This window comes from Staurois parvus, unplaced genomic scaffold, assembly GCF_062004578.1.
Source record: "Staurois parvus isolate SC_StPar_1 unplaced genomic scaffold, SC_StPar_1.0 ptg000361l, whole genome shotgun sequence".
Taxonomy (NCBI): Eukaryota; Metazoa; Chordata; class Amphibia; order Anura; family Ranidae; genus Staurois; species Staurois parvus.
In genome coordinates, this window is record NW_028318157.1 from 619,918 (window position 1) to 642,743 (window position 22,826).

The window sequence follows — 22,826 nt, forward strand, 5'->3', positions numbered from 1 at the left end:
AGTCAAAAGGTTTGCCCACCCCTGGTCTAATCTGTAATTTGATGCCTTTTGGAGATTTTTCCATCTTTCCTTGTCTTCTTTATGCACATTAATACAAATTTTTAGCTGGGGTGCCCAAACTTTCAATCCCCACTGTACATGTGGTTTATTTCATTTTTTATTTTTAATAAATTGTAAAGATTTAAAAAAGAAATTATTTCACGTTGTCATTATGAGGTAATGTTTGTAGAATGTTGAGGAAAAAATGAATTTAATCCATTTTGGAATAAGGCTGTAACATAAAATGTGGCAAAAGGTAAGTGCTGTGAATACTTTCCGGATACACTGTATACTATCCTATACCCACATGCATACTGTAATAACAGCACAATTTATTTACTATTCCTCACATTTGACAGTACCTAGATGCACTCCATTCTTCTTGCCACCCAGAGCATCGATAGCAGAAACAAATACCATCAACTTATGCCCTGCTTTAGATTACATTGAAGGTCAGCAAGGAAGCAGGTCTAGGAGCAAGAGCTACCCAGTGAACGCACAGCTTTACTAACAGCACTCATAACTGTCACACGTGAAGAGAAAGTGGGCCTAGAAAGAAGTACAGGTGCTGGAGTCCTCCTTTAAAAGAGTGATATTCACAACTGACCTGTCTTGCACCGTTTAGGAGATAAGGTTGCCAATAAAAATATGCACAAATGCCAGCTTACCTGGTAATACCAACTACAGTAATATGTGAAAACCCAGGTAAAAGTGCTCTTTTAAAACAGTTTGAGAAGAATTTTACGGTTCCTATTCCCATTGGAGAGATTTTACCTTGCTTCCTGGTCACTAGTTCTGGCACAAAACTGAGGCAAATCTATTCAAAAGACACCTATAATAAAAAAAAAAAACCCAGGAAAGGTCTTCTCAGTCTTGAATTGTACTATAAAAAGAGAAGTATGGCCAAAGTTGGGTCAAAGGAGTGCACCTATTTTTAAACTCCTTCTACACTCCAGTGACCCAGTTTCAGCCAACAACAGGGTAAAATATTCTGTTGGCTAAAGTCACAGAGCCAGTCCAGTTTTTGCAGGGATCCAGACAATAATGTCAAGATCCTCCCAGATGCCTGACACTGAAAGCCTGAGCCACCCCCTCCACAACCCAACACTCCAGTTAGCACTGGAGGGGCAGAGTGCAGAGTTGGTGACTGTTTTTGCTCATGAGAACTGAGCAATCACACAAATCCTCATTTCTTGGCCTTAGAACCAGCAGGGGACTGATGCAGCCACACAGGGGTGGGGATGTGTGTTAATTTATTTATTAGATATCCCATGCTTCTACTTTAGGACTGGAAGCACATTTCCTTTTGTTCTCTTGATGCATTGCCCAACAAGTGTGAATTGATGTGCAATAGAAATGAGTGCGGGCAGCACAGTGGCTAAATGGTTAGCACTTCCGCCTGGCAGTACTAGGGTCGTTGGTTCGAATCCCAGCCACGGCAGCTCCTGCCTGGAGTTTGCATGTTCGCCCTGTGCCTGCGTGGGTTTTCTCCAGGTTCTCCGGCTTCCTCCCACACTCCAAAGACATGCTGGTAGGTGAATTGGATCCTGTCTAAATTGTCCCTAGTATGTGTATGTATGAATGTAAGCTAGGGCCCTTAGATTGTACACCCCCTGAGGGTTAGGGACTGATGTGACTGTAATATATATAAATATATAAAAAAGAGAAGTATGGCCAAAGTTGGGTCAAAGGAGTACACCTATTTTTACACTCCTTCTACACTCCAGTGACCCAGTTTCAGCCAACAGCAGGGTAAAATATTCTGTTGGCTGAAGTCACAGAGCCGGTCTGTATACTATATACAGTCAGGTCCATAAATATTGGGACATCGACACAATTCTAAAATTTTTGGCTCTATACACCACCACAATGGATTTGAAATGAAACAAACAAGATGTGCTTTAACTGCAGACTGTCAGCTTTAATTTGAGGGTATTTACATCCAAATCAGGTGAACGGTGTAGGAATTACAACAGTTTGCATATGTGCCTCCCACTTTTTAAGGGACCAAAAGTAATGGGACAATTGGCTTCTCAGCTGTTCCATGGCCAGGTGTGTGTTATCCCCTCATTATCCCAATTACAATGAGCAGATAAAAGGTCCAGAGTTCATTTCAAGTGTGCTATTTGCATTTGGAATCTGTTGCTGTCAACTCTCAAGATGAGATCCAAAGAGCTGTCACTATCAGTGAAGCAAGCCATCATTAGGCTGAAAAAACAAAACAAACCCATCAGAGAGATAGCAAAAACATTAGGCGTGGCCAAAACAACTGTTTGGAACATTCTTAAAAAGAAGGATTGCATCGGTGAGCTCAGCAACACCAAAAGACCCGGAAGACTACGGAAAACAACTGTGGTGGATGACCGAAGAATTCTTTCCCTGGTGAAGAAACCACCCTTCACAACAGTTGGCCAGATCAAGAACACTCTCCAGGAGGTAGGTGTATGTGTGTCAAAGTCAACAATCAAGCGAAGACTTCACCAGAGTGAATACAGAGGGTTCACCACAAGATGTAAACCATTGGTGAGCCTCAAAAACAGGAAGGCCAGATCAGAGTTTGTCAAATGACATCTAAAAAAGCCTTCACAGTTCTGGAACAACATCCTATGGACAGATGAGACCAAGATCAACTTGTACCAGAGTGATGGGAAGAGAAGAGTATGGAGAAGGAAAGGAACTGTTCATGATCCTAAGCATACCACCTCATCAGTGAAGCATGGTGGTGGTAGTGTCATGGCGTGGGCATGTATGGCTGCCAATGGAACTGGTTCTCTTGTATTTATTGATGATGTGACTGCTGACAAAAGCAACAGGATGAATTGTGAAGTGTGTCGGGCAATATTATCTGCTCATATTCAGCCAAATGCTTCAGAACTCATTGGACGCCGCTTCACAGTGCAGATGGACAATGACCCAAAGCAGACTGCAAAAGCAACCAAAGAGTTTTTTAAGGGAAAGAAGTGGACTGTTATGCAATGGCCAAATCAATCACCTGACCGGAATCCGATTGAGCATGCATTTCACTTGCTGAAGAAAAAACTGAAGGGAAAATGCCCCAAGAACAATCAGGAACTGAAGACAGTTGCAGTAGAGGCCTGGCAGAGCATCACCAGGGATGAAACCCAGCGTCTGGTGATGTCTATGAGTTCCACACTTCAGGCTGTAATTGACTGCAAAGGATTTACAACCAAGTATTAAAAAGTGAAAATTTGATTTATGATTATTATTCTGTCCCATTACTTTTGGTCCCTTAACAAGTGGGAGGCACATATGCAAACTGTTGTACTTCCTACACCGTTCACCTGATTTGGATGTAAATACCCTCAAATTAAAACTGACAGTCTGCAGTTAAAGCACATCTTGTTCATTTCATATCTGTTGTGGTGGTGTATAGAGCCAAAAATTTTAGAATTGTGTCGATGTCCAAATATTTATGGACCTGACTGTATGTATATATGTAAAGCGCTGTGTAAATTGACGGCACTATATCAGTACCTGAAATAAAGCAACCGTATTTTTATTTTAAAAAGAAGATGCATCAGCAAAAAATGCACTGAAACAAAAAAAAAAAAAAAGTATGTTTTGGAGCTCAAATATCTAGATATGTTTCACTTTAGTCAGACCAGTAAATAAAGAAATGGTTGTGATGGCTGACATATTGCTCTTTAAAAGGATCACCTTTCAAAAAAAAAACGTTCCAAAAAGTGAATTTATCCTTTACCATCCTATAAACTAGTAATTGGTGGGGAATGAATATTCAGGAAACAAATAAGTGTTACTAAACCCAGTACCCTGCATTCACTATATCCAGTCTCCCACAGTACACAGAACATGGAAATGCAATTATTTTGGTAAATAGAAAATGCTAAATACCTTTTCTCATCAGTAGTATATAGCAGTCTTGTGACTTCTATCAGTGTCCAATTGAACACTGGATAAACTTGTGGGAGTTTTCATTCTATTCTGACTGTCCTATGAGGCTGCATGACCCCTGCCCCTCTGTCTGGACAGTGCTGATCACATGCACCCTCCCAAAGAAAAAAAACAAAAAATAAAACAACCTCTCTAGCAACACACACCAAACAGAGCATGTGCAGACTTGCCACTGCTGCTCTGTACTATGGCAGATGGATTGGGGACAGTAAAAGGAAGGGAGGATCAGAAAAAAACAGGATCAAACAGCCTTTTTACACAATGAAGAGGATTAACCTCTTAACCCCTTTCCACCAGCGCCTCCTGGCCCTTTAAGAGTTTCAGGAGCTGGGACGGGCGGGGTTTAGGGATCATGTGACCGCCGTGACGCGTCATCACGGCGGTCACATGATCAGGAAAGGTCCCGATCGAAAGAGCAGACCGGGACCTTTCCATGAGTACTGGACATGTGTGCTGGGTGCGCGCTCTCAGCACATATGTTTTTTGTTAATTGCACACAAATGTGCGGCCGCTCGGTGTTAAGGCCCAGACGCCAGGAGACCGCACATTTGTGTGCTACTGGCGTGAAGAGGTTAAGTTCCACAGTGAGTATAACAAGCATGCTTTACTCTTGTGTGTGTATAGTAACACTTTAAACGGCAACAACTTTTGCAACTTCTGTAAGCATTTTTCAAATGTAAGTTTACCATTAAACTTTGTACAGGTGTACATTGGTTTACGAATTTAATGCGTTCTCCGGGACGTTTCGTATTGCTAACAATTCATAAACCGAAATGCAGTTTCCCATAGGAATGTATTGAAAACTTTTTCTGATCTCTGGAATGGATTAAGTTAAAAAAAAAGTCACTGTCACTATAGGTCAGTGCTGCTTTTTAAATGTAATTACTGGATTTTTTTTTTCTTCACTATAGCTCAGAGAATCAGCTGTCACTTTCCCCCCAGCTAAAAGAAAGTTTCCTCCTCCCCCCCCCCCCCCCCCCCCTGCTAAAAGAAAGAAAGTTTCCTTTTAGTTTATTTCCCTGAGTTAACAGAAAATGTTTCTTTTTAGCTTGTTTCCCGAGATAAAAGAAAAAAAAGTATCCTTTAGCTCTGGGGAAAGTGACAGCTAATTCTGTGAGCTATAGTGAAGGAAAAAAAAACAAAAAAAACAAAACAGCAATTGCATTTAAACAATTGGCACCGACATACACTTCATATTTTGAAAAAAATAATAAGCAAACCGAGGCTGTTGTAAACTTGGATACACCTGTATTACCATTTTCACTAAGAAAAAAAACCTCAAAATCCTTTTGTCCCTCAGTGAAAATTTACTTTTGTGCACTTGACAGATTATATATTCATAACCCTTAACACAAACCTTCATGTATATTTGTACCGCTTAGAAAAAGGGCGGAGGGGTCTAATATGGCACACACTTGGCAACATGGCCAAACTGGCACCTATTGTTCTACACCATCTGTGACACTTCATGCTTCCATTTTCCAAGTGATAATGTTGCATAAAGACAGATAGGTTATTTTCTTTTTATTTACAAGTTTAGATGATGTACAGTTTTACATGGGTTACTTGTACAAAAATGAAGCAGTGTCAGTATAAACTATGCAGATGGAACCAAATTGGACTTAAAAAGGAGGCTTAAAGAAAAAAAAAAAAAAGCACACAATTCAGATTTTATGTTTATACAGAAAAAACACAGTCAGATAAATTGAAAGTAAAACATTTTTGTATTAGTCTAATGATTGGCTGAAATAAAAAGGTGTCCCATAATTAAGGTGAAAACTTTGAGTACAGTACATTAAAATGATAATTCTTCTTGCCCTCAACATACTATAATAAACTTGAGTAGAACCATCTCACAGATTGTTTTGGTCTGATAAATACACCAAAACCCCATCTGATTAGAACCCCTCAGGTTTTAGTATGGGTCCCCGTTGTGAAGTTTCACCCTCACTTCCTGTCCCAGAGAAATTCTTCCTACAGCAAGAGGGAATACCACCTTTGAAAACTGACAAGAACGTGTCTCCTGTATACATTTTCCACACATCTCCTGTTCTAATGACACTACATTTTTGTATTTTACCTCCCCCTCTCTCAGCATTGGTACAGAAAGTAAGAGTGACTATCAGGGTCCAACAGAGCAATACAAATCTGAGGGATTCCTATCCTTTCCCATGCTATCCAAGACCAAAAAGGTGGCATTCCACTTTATACCTGAACAATGCTTTTTTTGTCATCCTAACCTGCAAAAAAACACCCTGTAAAAGAAATCAAAATAAAACCTAATAAACATTTTCTATGCCGATCATCAGCACTGCTAACTTGATGTCCTTGAATGTTGGTGTGGACACAACCTGCCTATCCATTGCTCTTCAAACAGACTGCAGATGACTCTCATAACCTACAACAGTGAATCAATTGTGGACCACAGACGGAAATAAAGGAAAAGGTTTTGCAAGTAACCCACGTATGGTACATTTGATTTCAACACAAATGCTTTCAGGTGTCCAAAAGGTGGGGGCAAGCATCAGCTGGGGGCCAAGGAAGGTGGCGACAGCACAACAGCCATTTGCGGTCGATGTAAATGTAAAGGTTCTAGCAAGAGGAAGATCACCCAAACACTTCATATATATAATTTTCCGCATGGTCAGTGTTCATATACAAGGGCAAGGGTCAACAGTCACGCCAGCTTTGTTCCACTATTGCAGAAACTCTTTTCTCATATTCTCGCTTGTTTTCCTGGTACAGCTGTGCTGCCTGGCTATTTGCCGGACTGTTTGGATTTGGTTCATCCAGCAGGGACTGGAAACAGAAGAAGAGAAAGATCAGAAGCTGCATACTGGACACTAAAGGACAAGCAGTAAAATCAACACAACTAGCTTTGACTGAACCTACTTGTATAGAGGTTAAAATAGAAGAAACGTCATAAGTTGGACTCCAACGATTCTGAAGAATGTCCAAACATATACTGCCATCAGCATACACTAAAAAACAAAAGAAAAAAAAATGTTTAAAAAGTAAAAAACATTGCGCTGTAACTTTCTTTCACACAGTAGCTGCACTCCGATGAGTTTTGCTTTATGGGCACTCTTTAACCCCTTCCTGTCCCAACTCCATATCTCTTTAATAGGATTTAAATTCTGGAAGGCGGAGAGGGGCATTCTGATCATATGACAGCTGTCATGGCGATTACATAACTGGAAGCTCCCAATTGAAAGTGTGCGTCGGGAGCTTTCCATGAGATTTGACTTACTGGGCTGGGAGTGCATCCCCACCTTCTCTACGCACACATATCAGTGGCAAAGACCACCCAAAGGCTGCATATAAAAGTGTACAGCTGGAGGGAACAGGTTACACCTCCAATCTGGGCAAAATATGAACAAGCGCGTTCTACTCCCTTATGTCTGCCATGCAGATCCCTCACCTGCGCAGAGGACCACTAACCCAAATGATGCAGATGGTCTCTTGCAGACCAGTCTCCTACAGTTCCCTCACACCGTCACTCCTCTGAGATCATAAGATGATTCTAACGCTGGACAACAAATAGGGAGTGCCCGTGTCAAGCAGGCTGCAACATGGACACCTGAAGAAGGACCCCAATGGATTTTAAAAGAACAGGAGAGAAGACCCAGGGCTGAAGTATGACATGACCTCAGCTTAGGCAAGTAAAAAGAGCTTTTATTCTATTCAGCGATCAGACACTGGCACTCCTGTGTTCATTCTTTCCAGATGACCTCTCCTGGGGTTAGAAAAAGTTAAAAATGTTTCTGCTTTCCTGATCCCCTTTCCCTGCATTTAGATATTCCTTTAAGGGCTCACTTACATCAGATGCAGTCAAATACGTTTTTAAATGCAGTACAAGTGCATATTACAAGAAATATGAATGCATTTCTATTAGCCTAGTTAACATCATTGCAGTGCTCTTATGAGTGTTAAACAAAAGAAAAAAAAAACCACCCATAGCATGCTCCATTTTTTTTTTTTTTTTACATCACATGCATTTACAGCAGGTAGAATAAGTTCTGAACACATCACCATTTGTCTGGGTAAATATATTTCTTAAGGTGCTATTGACATGAAATTTTCACCACATGTTGGTAACAAACCATGCAGTCCATACATACAAAGAAACCAAAATAAGCAAGTTCATGTAATTTTTTCCTGCAAAAAAAAAAAAAATGTGCATTTATTTCTGGAGGCTCATGCTGGCCTCGTCTTCCGCACAGCCCGTCACTCACAGGAGAAGGGGAGTGCCAACACCATTTTTCTGCGTGTTGGATTTACTCTGTTCAGAAGAGCAGAGAGGATTTCTGGAGAAGGGCATTGCTTCAAAATACCAAACTAAGCTCAAATGCTTAGTAAAAAAGGTAAAATCTATTCAACTGTATTAGATTGATTTTTGTTTTTTAGGTTTACAACCACTTTAAGTTATGTGTAATAAAATGTAATGGACGTAGGGAAAAAAAAAGTATTGAATATGCCAACAACATTTATTCAATACTTCGTACAAAATCCTTTGTTGGTAATGACAGCTTTAAGACACCCCCTGTATAGAGAAACTAGTCACATACATTGCTCAGGTGTGATTTTGGCCCATTCTGCCACACAGTCATCAAATCTTGAATGTTCCATGGACCTCTTCTATGAACTCTGATCTTAGTTCTTTCCATAGATTTTCTATTGGATTCAAGTCAGATGATTGGCTGGACCATTCTAGCAGCCTTATTTTCTTTGAAACCAATTGAGCATTTCCTTGGCTTTGTGTTTGGGATCATTGTCTTGCTGAAATGTCCACCCTCGTTTCATCTTCATCATCCTGGTAGATGGCAGATTTTTATCAAGAATGTCTTGGTACATTTTTCCATTCATCCTTCCTTCAATGACATTGAGTTTGTCAGTACCGTATGCTGAAAAAACAGCCCCGCATCATGATTTTCCCACCTCCACGCTTCACTGTTATGTTGTTTTTGGAGTGATGTGCAGTGCCATTTGACCTCCAAACATGTCACGTATTATTGCATTAAAGAGTTCAATTTTGGTCTCATCTGACCAGACTATATTCTCCCCATATTTCACAGGCTGGTCTAAATGTTGATGCCTCCCAAAAAGAAGCCTCAAGGTCTAAGAGCAATAAATGGTCCAGGAGTCCCCAATCAAGGATCCAAATGTAAACCAAACTAAAATGATTAGTTATGGACTCACCCAGGACTAATAGGTTTTTAATTAAATTATACTAAACATTAAATAAGGCTGGTGGTCAAAAAACACATGAACGACTCCTTTAATGAAAACATCTTTAAAAGCATGACAAAAAAACACTGCACTCCACAGATCTCACATTCTCCCCTTTTTGGGATTTGGGGGATATTAATAGGCCATATATAAACATCGACATTATTCCAGAATGACCAACAACGCTCTGCATGTGGAATTCCATAGTTAAGGAAGTCCTTGTTAAAGAGACGTTCCTCATGTCATGACTTTATGCCATTCGGAAAAAAAAAAAAGATGTATTGCAAAAGTATTTTGTAGAAATGATAATGTGCAGTCCAGAGGAGGAATTCTTTAAAAGGCTTATGTCAGAAATCTTGTGAAGAGCACCTGCTCGTGGCCGATTTATGGTGAAATCATGTTCTTTTCACTTCCAGATTATGGTCCCAACACTGCTCACTGGAACATTCAGAAGTTTAGAAACCCTTCTGTAACCAATGCCATCAGTATGCTTTGCAACAATAATGTTGCGAAGGTCTTGAGAGAGCGCTTTGCTTTTACCCATTGTGAGAGATTTCTTGTGCGACACCCTAGTAATAAGACACCTTTTTATAGGCCATCAGTTGATAATGAAGGGGCAGGACTGCTAATTACTGATCAGGGGCGGACTGACCATTTGGAAACTCGGGCACTGCCCGAGGGCCCAGGGGGTCAGTAGGGGACTCCATGAGATGCCCCTGGTACCTTTTTCATAGGCTTTTTTGAGTTTGGGCAAGGACACAGGGGCCCCATGATCCCCATGAGTTGTCAGTCCTCCCCTGTTACTGATAGATTTCAGCTGGTGTCCTGGCTTTCCATGCTTTTTTGTACTTCCCTTTCTTCATGTGTTCAATACTTTTTCCCTGTGTCTTTCCATTTTATTACACATAACTTAATTTCTTAACTTGTTTTTGGTGAACATTTCATGTCAATAGCACCTTTAGAAATATATTTACCTGGAAAAATGGTGACATGTTCAATACTTACTTTATTCCCTGTTTAGAAATGTCCCAACAATGCAGGTGTGACAGTGCCAACATAAATGTGGTCTTAGTAGATTGTTTTAACACAGTCTGACTATTCACTGTCATAGAAATTCTACTCTTAATTTTAAACTATACATGCTACCAATTGTTATGAGGATCATGTTATCTAAAATGGCTCCTATTCTACATAAAAAGAAAATAAAAATAGATTATGGTTCAAGTAAAAACAATTTATCAAAATCCTGGATATTTACTTTCATATTTATATTAGCATTAAAGGGGAAGTAAATGGTATTTTTAGAAGAAATTCTGCATTTATACACTGCTTGATATATAGTTTTCTTTGGACATTACATGCACTAGAAAGAGACAATGGGGGAGATTTACTAAAACTGGAAAGTACCAAATCTAGTGCACCTCTGCTTAGAAACCAATCAGCTTCCAGGTTTTATTGTCAAAGCCTAATTTAACAAGCTGAAGTTAGAAGCCAATTGGCTACCATGTACAGCTGCACCAGACTTTGCACTCTCACCAGGTTTAGTAAATCAACCCCATTGTGGCAAAACCGGCTGTATTTTCTTCTGTCAGACTTTCACCGATTATGGTTTTGGACATTTATGGGACAGTACCACATTAAAGAGTATTCAAATGTAAGATGCCAGAAACAAAATCACATCATCAAAAATCAGGTCTTGTTCTCAAACTTTCTTCATGGGGAAAAAAAAAAATAAGATATAGCTAGAATATTTGAAGATATGGCCACAGTGCAACTGCACAGCTGAATGTTATATTTTACTTACCATTGGGGTGAAACATTTTAGATACAAATCGAACTGTAGGTGGTTTATTAGGATATTCTTCTGTAAATTCTATTGTGAGTTTAAACGTGCCTAAGAACAAAGAAAGAAAAACAAACATGAAATCCAAATGCTATTGCTTCCAACGGTCATTGATAGGCCAGCCAGATGCCCCCCTTTTCCTCTTCTTATTCTCATCTTTATTTCCCCACTTATGTCATCTTTCCCCTTTTTTCTACTCCGTGTGAACTTCATATTTTTGTGGCTCCTGTTTCTACTCTCAGCTTAGGGTAGAGTGTTAGTATTACAAAGCCTGATACTTTAGGTAGCTCTGTTGATCTATCGGATGTTAATGCCTTAGACCAGAGGTCTCCAAACTTTAAGAAAAAAAAAAAAAAAAAAAGTCCTTCAGACGACTTTAGAAGGGCCAGATTGTGGCCAGCAGGATTGGAATATTTTCCTGGATCAGTGAGTGTAAGCATCGCAACAGTTGGTATGAGGGGAAGGAATAGTGCCCCACTGTTGGTTCTAGTGGAAGCAATGATGCCCCAACGTTGTCAGTTGGCAGAACAGTCTATCAGTGGGAGGAAAGGTGCCTCAAGGGCCAGATAAAAGCAAGCAAAGTGCCACATCTGGCCCCTAGGCTGACGTTTGGAGACCACTGCCCTAGACCAATAATACTTAGCTTGTTGGGTTTGTGACTCATATGTAAGCCCTTCATGTATGCACACTAGGCTGCAGAAGTAATAGAATTATAAAAATGTGTCCTAAACCATTGTTGGAAGGCACAGTACACTGAGATCTCTCTCTGAATTGTATGCTCACACTGACTTTGTCCTACTCTGTTTATATAGTTATACACACACACACAGACTCAAAAAGGACAATCTAGAATAAGTTTATTTCCTTTCCTGAAACCATGCATAGACGTATTCTTCTGGTTTTCAGTACAAAACTAAAAAGGTGCAGGCAGCTCCTCAAGTATGATTCGAGGTTGAATAAGAACATGGATTTCCCAGTGGGGACTCTGAGGGAATTTCCCATCTCCCTCTCACTTTGGAGACAATTTTCTTTCCCTCCTTGTTTGGCTTTAGGATAAAGGACCCGTTTTTAGGGTGGAACATGTAACATGTTCCCATAGCCACAGACACGCCCGCAACCCCCCCCATAACAGATAGTATGGGGAGAAGTTTCTCCGTACGGTCAGATTTGAAAACAGCGGGACCATGAGGGGCTCCATACACACGGCCGTATCACTCATTCTCAGTGTTCTGGGAGTGAGTGCCTACAAGTCCCGACAGCCTTAGTGGCTGCGGGCTTGTAGTTTTCAATGAACTACCATGGCGCTGTGGAGCACCGTGGTAGTCCATTGAAGCTTCCCCTCAGTATATCTGCTTGCTTTTTTTACCTCCAAAAAAAGTGCATTTATTTTTGTCCAAAAAGTGAGCTTATCCTTTAACCACCTCCCGCCCGCCATATAGTAAAATGATGGACGCAAGGTGGCTCTCTCGTTCTGGAAGGACGTCATATGACGTCCTTCCATTCTCACCGCGCATGCGCGGCGATCGACGGTTATCTGCATTTCTCTCCCCACGAGCTGTCACGCTGACAGATCGTGAAGAGAAGAGAGGAGAGGAGAGACGGTAATTGGCATTCCTTGGAGGGGACATGTACACAGATCATCAGAGCACTGATGATCAGTGTGCCCTGATGATCTGTGTAGCCCCAGCAGTGCCACCTGCCAGTGTCCATCATTGCCACATCAATGCCACATATCAGTGTGGATCGAAGCTGCCTTTCAGTGTCACCCATCAGTGCCACCTATCAGTGCCAGTTAGTGCAGCCTCTCAGTGTGCAGAGCCGCCTATCAGTGGCATATATGAGTGCTGCCTTTCAGTGCCCATCAGTGATGCCTGTCAATGCCCATCAGTGCCTATCACAGCAGCCTCATTAGCGCACATCAGTGGAGAAAAAAAACAAAACAAACACTTTACAAAATTTTATAACAAAAAACTAAGAAAAAAGGTTTTTTTTTTCTTTCAAAATTTTTCAGTGGTTTTTGGTTTAAGAAAAAAAAAAAAACAAACAAAAAAAAAAACCCCAGAGGTGATTAAATACCACCAAAATAAAGCGGTCACAAAAAAAAAAAAAAAAAAGATAAAAATTTCATATGGGTACGGTGTTGCATGACCACGCAATTGTCATTCAAAGTTCAACAGCACTGAAAAATGGAAATTGGCTTGGGCAGGAAGGGGGTATAAGTGCCCTGTAGGCAAGTGGTTAAACCCTACTCCAGAGCTCAACAAATTCCAGGCGCCAGGTCCCCATGGAAACTAGAAATTGCGTCCTGGCACGTGGTTTTGTCAGCTCATTCACGGTTGATCTGAATAATGTGTCTGCCTGAAACCCAGACACATTCAGACAAGAATATGGTTGGAGTGGGGCCTGGCGGGAGGGTAAGGGGAGTCCATTAAGGAAGGACAAGCAGGGGACTGCTGGTGAGAGTGAGAAGAGCAGAGGAGGCAGCACCCGACCTGTGAACTAATGGCAGAGCCAATCAGGGTCCCGGGTTCTGATTTTGCCTAGCTACATGCAGCTGGTGATGGATCCAGGGGACAACAGGAAGGTGAGACGACGCAGGGATATTAGATGACATGACAAGATACAGACTCCCTCACCACGGCTGATGTAGTGATCAGGGAACCATGCTGATGGGATCTGGGTACATTACAGGCATCTGAAAGCATTATATGGGTGTCATTTTAGAGGATCTCCCGGTGTAAAATGTGGGTAATATGTCAGTCCTGACTTCTCATCCACCCCCCCTTCCGGAAAGCCTATAACCGTGATGTAACAGCGTTATTGGCTGGCCGCTCTGCTGTAAATAAGGGGGTGCATATTACTTGCTTTGAACCAGGCACTAACAACCCATGCTATGCAGAAACACACACACACACACACACACACACACAATTTGAAATGAAAAAAAATATTTGGGCCTTAAAATACATCTGAACCATCAGTGAGTGTATAGATACTTGACTTATCCTAAAGATTTAATGAACAATACGGCATGCACTATGCTGGAGATAGAGCGTTAATGGTTGCTATGAGTACAGCAATGAGTACTGCATTTTATACATGGCACACTGCTCACTGGCACTTTTTCTGAATAAATCTGCTAAAGCTACAGCATCTCCCAGAAGTGAGTCCACCCCTCACATTTGTGTAAATATTTTATTCTATCTTTTCACGTGACAACACTGAAGAAATGACACTTTGCTACAATGTAAAGTAGTGAGTGTACAGCTTGTATAACAGTGTAAATTTGTTGTCCCCTCCAAATAACTCAACACACAGCCATTAATGTCTAAACCGCTGGCAACAAAAGTGAGTACACCCCTAAGTGTAAATGTCCAAATTGGGCCCAAAGTGTCATTATTGTGTGGCTGCCATTTTCCAGCACTGCCTTAATCCTCTTGGGCATGGAGTTCACCAGAGCTTCACAGGTTGCCGCTGCAGTCCTCTCTCTCCTCCATGATGACATCACGGAGCTGGTGGATGTTAGAGACCTTGCACTCCTTCACCTTCCATTTGAGGATGCCCCACAGATGCTCAATAGGGTTTAGGACTGGTCAAAAATGGTGGCCACATAAAATATTGACACTTTGGGCCCAATTTGGACATTTTCACTTAGGGGGGGGGTGCACTCACTTTTGTTGCCAGCAGTTTAGACATTAATGGCTGTGTGTTGAGTCATTTTGAGGGGACAGCAAATTTACACTGTTATACAAGCTGTACACTCACTACTTTACATTGTAGCAAAGTGTCATTTCTTCAGTGTTGTCACATGAAAAGATAGAATCAAATACTTACAGAAGGGAGTACACCCCTCACATTTTTGTAAGATACTGTATATTTGAAGAATTCAAATATGGCTGTGGCAACATGGCCTATAACAGTGGTCTCCAAACTGTGGCCCTTTACTTGCATTTGTCCAGCCCTTGGGGCTCTATGCCTCCCACTGACACCAATGATGGGAAACGTTTCCTCCCACATGGATACCAACGATGGGACACTATTCCTCCCACTGATATCAAAAAAAAGAGCACAATTCCTCCCACTGACAAAGAAAGAGCACAATTCCTCCCACTGACAAAGAAAGGGTACAATTCCTCCCACTGACAAAGAAAGGGTACAATTCCTCCCACTGGCACCAACAATGCGATAGGATTCCTTCCGCTGATACCAACAATGGGGCACTATTTCTCCCACTGACACCAGTGATGGGGCAATATTCCTCCCACTGATACCAAACGATGGGACACTATTCCTTTTTCTAATACCAATGATGGGACACTATTCCTCCCACTAACTCCAATGATGGGGTATTATTCCTTCCACTGACACCAAGGCACTAGTCCTTCCACTGACACCAAAGATAAGGCATCGTTTACTCTCACCGGCCCTAGTCCGGCCCCCCTAAAGTTTGAAGGACAGTGAACTGGCCCTTTGTTTATAAAGTCTGGAGACCCCTGGCCTATAACAGTTGAGAAATGAAAATATTTCAAGATGACTAACGTTTGAGGTATGGTGTATGTGACGGGAGTCACTTTGGGTGGGGGCTCATGGAACCCAGCTTACTTTGCAGAGGTTGGGAGACCCCTGTCTCAGCTCCTCATATCCCTCTTATGTGCAAGTCACCCTGTGTCTCTTAGTGGCACAGTGACTAATGGACACTGAGAATGCGGTTGGAATTACTTCAGATGGGACAGTAATATTTATCAGCCATATGAAGACTATTCCTGGTTGTTGAATCTGAATTAGACATGTGAATTGAAAGAGCTGATCACGCTGGCCTCTCCTCTACTCCAGTGTAGGAGCTGGACCATCTGCTCTTTAGTGAGATCCCAATTCATCAAACCATTGTCTAGGTATGAATTCCCATTCACCTTTTGTTTTGGTCACCCAGCTAGCTAACCTAATTAACTTACCGTTCAGAGTGTGACGTCTATTTCTGTATATAGCTGAGTTTGCATATGATCATGTGATCAGTCTGTGTGTATTGTATAAAAAGCCCATCTGAGTTTAAAATAAAGAATACCATGTTCAGACAGACTGGTGTTGTCTAGTCTTGTATGGTCAGCTGTGGTGTCTGTTGTCTGTGTTCAGACAGGGAAGCGGTATTCTAACGGAAGTATTCAAGCCCAGTCTGGGTCGGTTCCATTACAGTGTATGCAACCATGTTTCATGTTCATCTCCAAGGTCTTGTTCACAATAGGGCGATTTTATCTGTGCCCGTGCAGGGCTGTGTTTACCCTCACAGGAACACAGAAGTGCCTTGTGCATCCCAGTGTGGGCAGTCACATTCCTGTCTAGTGGGACACTAGCAGCATGAGTACATATCCCCAAAACACACCCTAGGTGCAATTGGGGTTGTGCACCCACATGGATGTCACATTGGAAGCAGTAGTTGTGTCCATATGGCTGCTGTGTCCCAACAGCTATAGGACTACTGGCACAAAGATGCACCCAGCACCTGTGCATCCCCATGTCAGTAAAATACTGCCCTGCACAGGCATTAAGCTCCCTGTGTGAATGAGGCCTAAATATGGGTGTACATGAAGCATGGTCTAAAATGTGGACTTTCAGCTGAATGGTTTTGGTTAGGGATATTATGTACAATATTGTGCAAAGCAATATTTTAGTTGCAGTTTAGATGCAGGCAATAGCATCTCATCATGAGCTAAGGAGACAAGAGTGTGAGCTGTCCATGTACCATAGGGAGAACAGTTTAACTATGTCTGAGCATATCAGGAGGCAGAGAAAGTTGACTGCTGTTTCTGCTCTATATTAATACCAGGCACAGTCGTTATGGGATTGGAAGCAGATAAGGACCTGATCATGGACTGGAGGTCAAGAGGAGAGGAGGCACAGAGGGAGCTGATCAAGGATATAGACTAGAGGAAGGAAAAGGGAGGGGGCACATATGAATTGCTCTAAGGCGGGGGGGGGGGGGGCAGTTTGTTCCTGTACGTCATCCCAGGCCTGCCAATCAATGTGGATGAAGACTCTGGACCCAAACGACGGCTAGACGAAGTTGTCAGTATTGGCGATAAAGTGTTAACATAGATCACAATCATTGCGTTGCTGGAATAGGATGCTTTTGCTACCATGGTTGCCATAATGTGCAAATACATGTGCATACTTGCACATTATGACAAGAATCCTCTGAGACCTATGCAGTCAGTTCAGCTTTAATATCTGCTGGGATGTACAGTTTATCTCCACTAATGTAGACAGGAAAGTGTACAGAGAAAAAACATACCACAGAAAAAAAAAAAAAAAAAAAAAAAAAAAAAAAAAGGGTTCATACCAAAATAATTCTCATATGGTTAAAAACAAAAAATACTCGATATCAAATCCAAAACTGCACAATATGCTAGTACAAAAGAAGGTGTTTGAATAGTGCATTATGCATTACCGCATATACGCTTTACAATTGTTAGACCCATGTCCTCAGTGGCGATTATATTTACCAGGTACCACTGCTGTGATTTTGTACTTTGAGGTTTAGATTATACTTCTTTTATTATAGGTTGGCCCACCACATAGGGCCAGTGAATAACTGGAGTTTTGTCTTTAACTTAATGGGTTAGGGTGGGTGTAGTTTCTATAATAAATTCATTTTTACAATTTTTATTTCAAAATTGGTGGCATGAGCATGTTTTTATCCTTCGCATATCTCTCTCTCTCTCTCTCTCTATATATCTATCTATCTATATATCTATATATCTTTGCTGTAATACTTATAGCAGCAGCAAACAGGTAAACATTTAGAGCAGGGTGTCAATATTTTCAAACAAAAAGGGCCAGTTTATTGTCCATCAGACTATAGAAGGCAGACTGTGGCCAGTCGGGGTAGAAAACCTAGGCCAAGCATCAATGAGAATAAACATTGCCTCAGGGCTGGTGGTCAGTATGGAGTACTATTCCAGTAGGAAGAGGAATAGTGCCCCATCATTGATATTGGTAGGAGGAATAGTACTGTATCAGAGAGAGCACGAGAGTGTGCGTGTGATAATTTCCTCCTGTACCACTTTCCCCTCCCTCCTAGATTGTAAGCTCGAAAGAGCAGGGCCCTCGAACCCCTCGTGTATTGTATTGTTACTGTCTTGTTTCATGTTCTGTCCCCCATGCTATTGTACAGCGCTGAGCATACCCTTTGGCGCTATATAAATACTGTATAATAATAATAATAATAATAATAATAATGCCGCATCATTGGTATTGACAGGACGAATAGTGCCCCATCATTAGTATCAGTGGGAGGAATAGTGCCCCATCATTGGTGTCAGTGGGGGGAATAGTGCCCCATCATTGGTGTCAGTGGGGGGAATAGTGCCCCATCATTGGTGTCAGTGGGGGGAATAGTGCCCCATCATTGGTGTCAGTGGGAGGAATAGTGTCCCATCATTGGTGTCAGTGGGAGGAATAGTGTCCCATCATTGGTGTCAGTGGGAGGAATAGTGTCCCATCATTGGTGTCAGTGGGAGGAATAGTGTCCCATCATTGGTGTCAGTGGGAGGAATAGTGTCCCATCATTGGTGTCAGTGGGAGGAATAGTGTCCCATCATTGGTGTCAGTGGGAGGAATAATGCACCATCATTGGTATTGGTAGGAGGAATAATGCACCATCATTGGTATTGGTAGGAGGAATAGTATCCCATCATTGGTATCAGTGGGAGGAATAATGCACCATCATTGGTAGGAGGAATAGTACCTTATCATTGGTATCAGTGGGAGGAATAGTGCCCCATCACTAGTGTCAATGGCAGGACTTATGCCCCACTGTTGGCATCAATAGGAGGAATAGTGCCTCATATCATTTGGTGGAATAGTGCTCCAAGAGCCGGAAATAAGCAAGAAAAAGGGCCGCAGTTTGGAGACCACCAATTTAGAGCAAAGCAATAGGTTTGCGTTAACTACAGCTCCTTCACTTACCTGCCACAGTGCCATGAACTGAAGGAAATACCAGATATGTCCAGGTATACAAAAAGAATGTTAATCAGTGCTGTCACAGTAGCTCATTGCATAGATTTCTTTTAATGCCACCAACTGAATGAAGCAACAGAGAACATGGACAAAGCACAGATTCACAGTATGCTAAGACTACAATAGCTCAATGTGTATTTACAGAGAAGACATGACATTTTACCTTTGAGATAATGCAATATCACCCAAACTGTCCTCTCCGCTCCTCCCTCGACATCCTGCTCTCTAGATCCCTTGTCTCCTCCTCCCATACTCATCTCCAGGACTTCTCCAGAGCCACCTCCATCCTCTGTAACTCTCAATCTATCAGACTATCGCCGACTCTTAGGCGATCTCTGAAAACCTCTCTTCAGGAAAGCCTATCCTGCCTTCAGCTAATAAAGGAATCTTCTATTCATTCTACCAGTCCATCCCCCACAGTTAATTACCTTTTGTACCACCAGTCCCTTCCTCTTAGGAGGGTTCTGCTCCTTGAAGCTTACAATCTAACCCCCTTGTATTGAACAGTATGGTCTCCCTTTATTTTGTAAAGCGCTGAGCAAACTGTTGGTGCTATATAAATCCTGTATAATAAAGTAATAGCAGTGCTTAGTTAAAACAAATTTCAGATTCTGCCTGAATCTGATAGACACAGATAGACAGAAAGACATAATTCTTAGGGAATTCTAGTACTATTAAAAAGCTCTTTACAAGGTAGGTTATATTATCCACAACAGCTATAAACTAGCAGGAGGAATCTAAGCGATGGTTAGATGTCAATATGCAGACCTCCCAAGTGAGTAATACAATCGAAGGTTACTATAGCAATACAAAAAAGAAGGACTGCCTCACTGGAAAGAATAAAAACTTATCAGGAAAGTGGAAACCTAATCGATTTCAATTTTCTGAGCTTACTATAAATCAAGTGAAATAATTACAGGCCAGCAATAAACAGCCATGTCATATGAAACAGACCCCAAGATGCAGAAAAATACGGTTTATGCCCTTTTTTTAAAAAAAAAAAAAAAAAAAGTAAGCATTGCTAATTACACATATCAGCTTTGTTTAAAATAAAACTGGGAAGACTTCCCAGCCATCAGAATCCACTGATCAGCGCCCCTGGGAAAACAGATAGGGAGGTTGTACAACTATTGATTGGTAGATTGACTTATGTACAACTAGCCTGCCCCATACATGGATCAAAATTCATCCAGTCTCTGCTTAACCGATCAAATTTCTACCCATGTATGGACAGCTTTGCCTAAACCCTAGAGCTAATCTTTTCTAAAGCAATCCCACAGAAAATGAATAGGCCAGTTCATGTATTTTACAGCAAGCTGACATCAATGTCATCTAGATCCACATATACACTATATTACCAAAAGTATTGGGACGCCTGCCTTTACACACACGAATTTAAAAGGCATCCCAGTCTTAGTCCATAGGGTTCAATATGGAGTTGGCCCACCCTTTGCAGCTATAGCAGCTTCAACTCTTCTGGGAAGGCTGTCCACAAGGTTTAGGAGGGTGTCTATGGGAATGTTTGACCATTCTTCTAGAAGCACATTTGTCAGGTCAGGCACTGATGTCGGATGGGAAAACCTGGCTCACAGTCTCCACTCTAATTCATCCCAAAAGTGTGTTCTAATCAGGTTGAGGTCAGGCAAGTTCCTCCACCCCAAACTCGCTCATCCATGTCTTTATGGACCTTGCTTTGTGTACTGGTGAGCAGTCATGTTGGAACAGGAAGGAACCATCCCCAAACGGTTACTGCAAAGTTGGGAGCATGAAATTGTCTAGGTATGCTGACGCCTTATGTGTTTCCTTCACTGGAATTAAGTGACCAAGCCCAAAATCTGAAAAACAATCCCACACAATAACCCCCCTCCACCAAAACTTTACACTTGGCACAATGCAGTCAGGCAAGTACTGTTCTCCTGGCAACTGCCACTCGTCACTCCAGGGCACATGTCTCCACTGCTCTAGAGTCCAGTGGCGGCGTGCTTTACACCACTGCATCTGACACTTTGCATTGCACTTGGTGATGTAAGGCTTGGATGCTGCTGCTCAGCCATAGAAACCCATTCCATGAAGCGTTCTACACACTGTTGCTCTGCTAATGTGAAGGCCACACAAGTTTGGAGGTCTTTAGTTATTGACTCTGCAGACAGCGACTTCTGAGCACTATGCGCTGACCCAGCTCTGTTGTTTTACGTGGCCTACCACTTCATGGCTGAGTTGCTGTTGTTCCCAGTTGCTTCCACTTTGTTATAATACCACTAACAGTTGACCGTGGAATATTTAGTAAAAAGGACATAAAAAGATGTCCAAAGCCTTGAATATGCCAATCAGTACTGGTAAATCACCTACTAAGAAGTGGAAAGTTCAGGGATCTCGATACCAAGCCAAGGTCAGGTAGACCAAGAAAGATTGCAGCCATAACTGACAGAAGGATGCCAAGGATAAAATGGACACTACCTTTCCTAGCCTTGCAAGGTTGCTTATCTCATCCCATCACAACTATACAGTGGATATAAAAACTCTACACACCCCTGTTAAAATGACAGGTTTCTGTGATCTAAAAAAAAAAAATGGGACAAAATAAATCAGTTCAGAACTTTGCCACTTTTAATATAACCTATAAACTGTACAACTCAATTGAACAAAATGAAATATTTTAGGTGGAGGGAAGTAAAAATAAAAACTAAAATAATATGGTTACTTATGTGTGCACACCCTTAAACTAATACTTTGTTGAAGCACCTTTTGATTTTATTACAGCACTTTTTTTTGGGTATGAGTATCAGCATGGCACATCTTGACTTGGCAATATTTGCCCACTCTTCCTTGCAAAAACACTCCAAATCTGTCAGATTGCGAGAGCATCTCCTGTGCACAGCCCTCTTCAGATCACCCCACAGATTTTCCATCGGATTCAGGTCTGGGCTCTGGCTGGGCCATTCTAAAATTTTAATCTTCTTCTGGTGAAACCATTTGTTTGTTGATTTGGATGTATGCTTTGGGTCGTTATCATGCTGAAAGATGAAGTTCCTCTTCATGTTCAGCTTTCTAGCAGAAGCCTGAAGGTTTTGTGCCAATATTGACTGGTATTTGGAACTGTTCATAATTCCCTCTACCTTGACTAAGGCCCCAGTTCCAGCTGAAGAAAAACAGCCCCAAAGCATGATGCTGCCACCACCATGCTTCACTGTGGGTATGGTGTTCTTTTGGTGATGTGCAGTGTTGTTTTTGCACCATACATCTTTTGAAATTATGGCCAAAAAGTTCAACCTTGGTTTCATCAGACCATAACACATTTTCCCACATGCTTTTGGAAGACTTCAGATGTGTTTTTGAAAAATTTAGCTGGGCTTGGATGTTTTTCTTCGCAAGACAAGGCTTCCGTCTTCCACTCTACCCCATAGCCCAGATATATGAAGAATACGGGAGATTGTTGTCACATGCACCACACAGCCAGTACTTGCCAGATATTCCTGCAGCTTGTTTAAATGTTGCTGTAGACCTTTTGGCAGCCTCCCAGACCAGTATTCTTCTCATCTTTTCATCAATTTTGGAGAGACATCAAGTACTCGGTGATGTCACTGTTGCGCCATATTTTCTCCACTTGATGACTGTCTTCACTGTGTCCCATGGTATATCTAATGCCTTGGAAATTCTTTTGTACCCCTCTCCTGACCGATACCTTTTAACAAGGAGATCCCTCTGATGCTTTGGAAGCTCTGAGGACCATGGCTTTTGCTTTAGGATGCGACTAAGAAAATGTCAGGAA

The 22,826-nt window shown here is 41.7% G+C and overlaps 1 protein-coding gene across 1 annotated transcript in view; it reads right to left on the reverse strand.

Moving 5' to 3' along the window:
* Window positions 1-5,481: 5,481 nt before the first annotated feature.
* UBE2A (ubiquitin conjugating enzyme E2 A) overlaps window positions 5,482-22,826 on the reverse strand; it is a 40,168-nt gene continuing 22,823 nt past the window's right edge. Inside the window, exons 4-6 of the mRNA XM_089684905.1 lie at window positions 11,006-11,095; window positions 6,865-6,953; window positions 5,482-6,771 (exon numbers count right to left, since the gene is read on the reverse strand). Coding sequence (XP_089541031.1) covers window positions 6,643-6,771; window positions 6,865-6,953; window positions 11,006-11,095 — 308 coding nt within the window. The 3' untranslated portion in view covers window positions 5,482-6,642. The remainder of the gene's footprint in view (window positions 6,772-6,864; window positions 6,954-11,005; window positions 11,096-22,826) is intronic.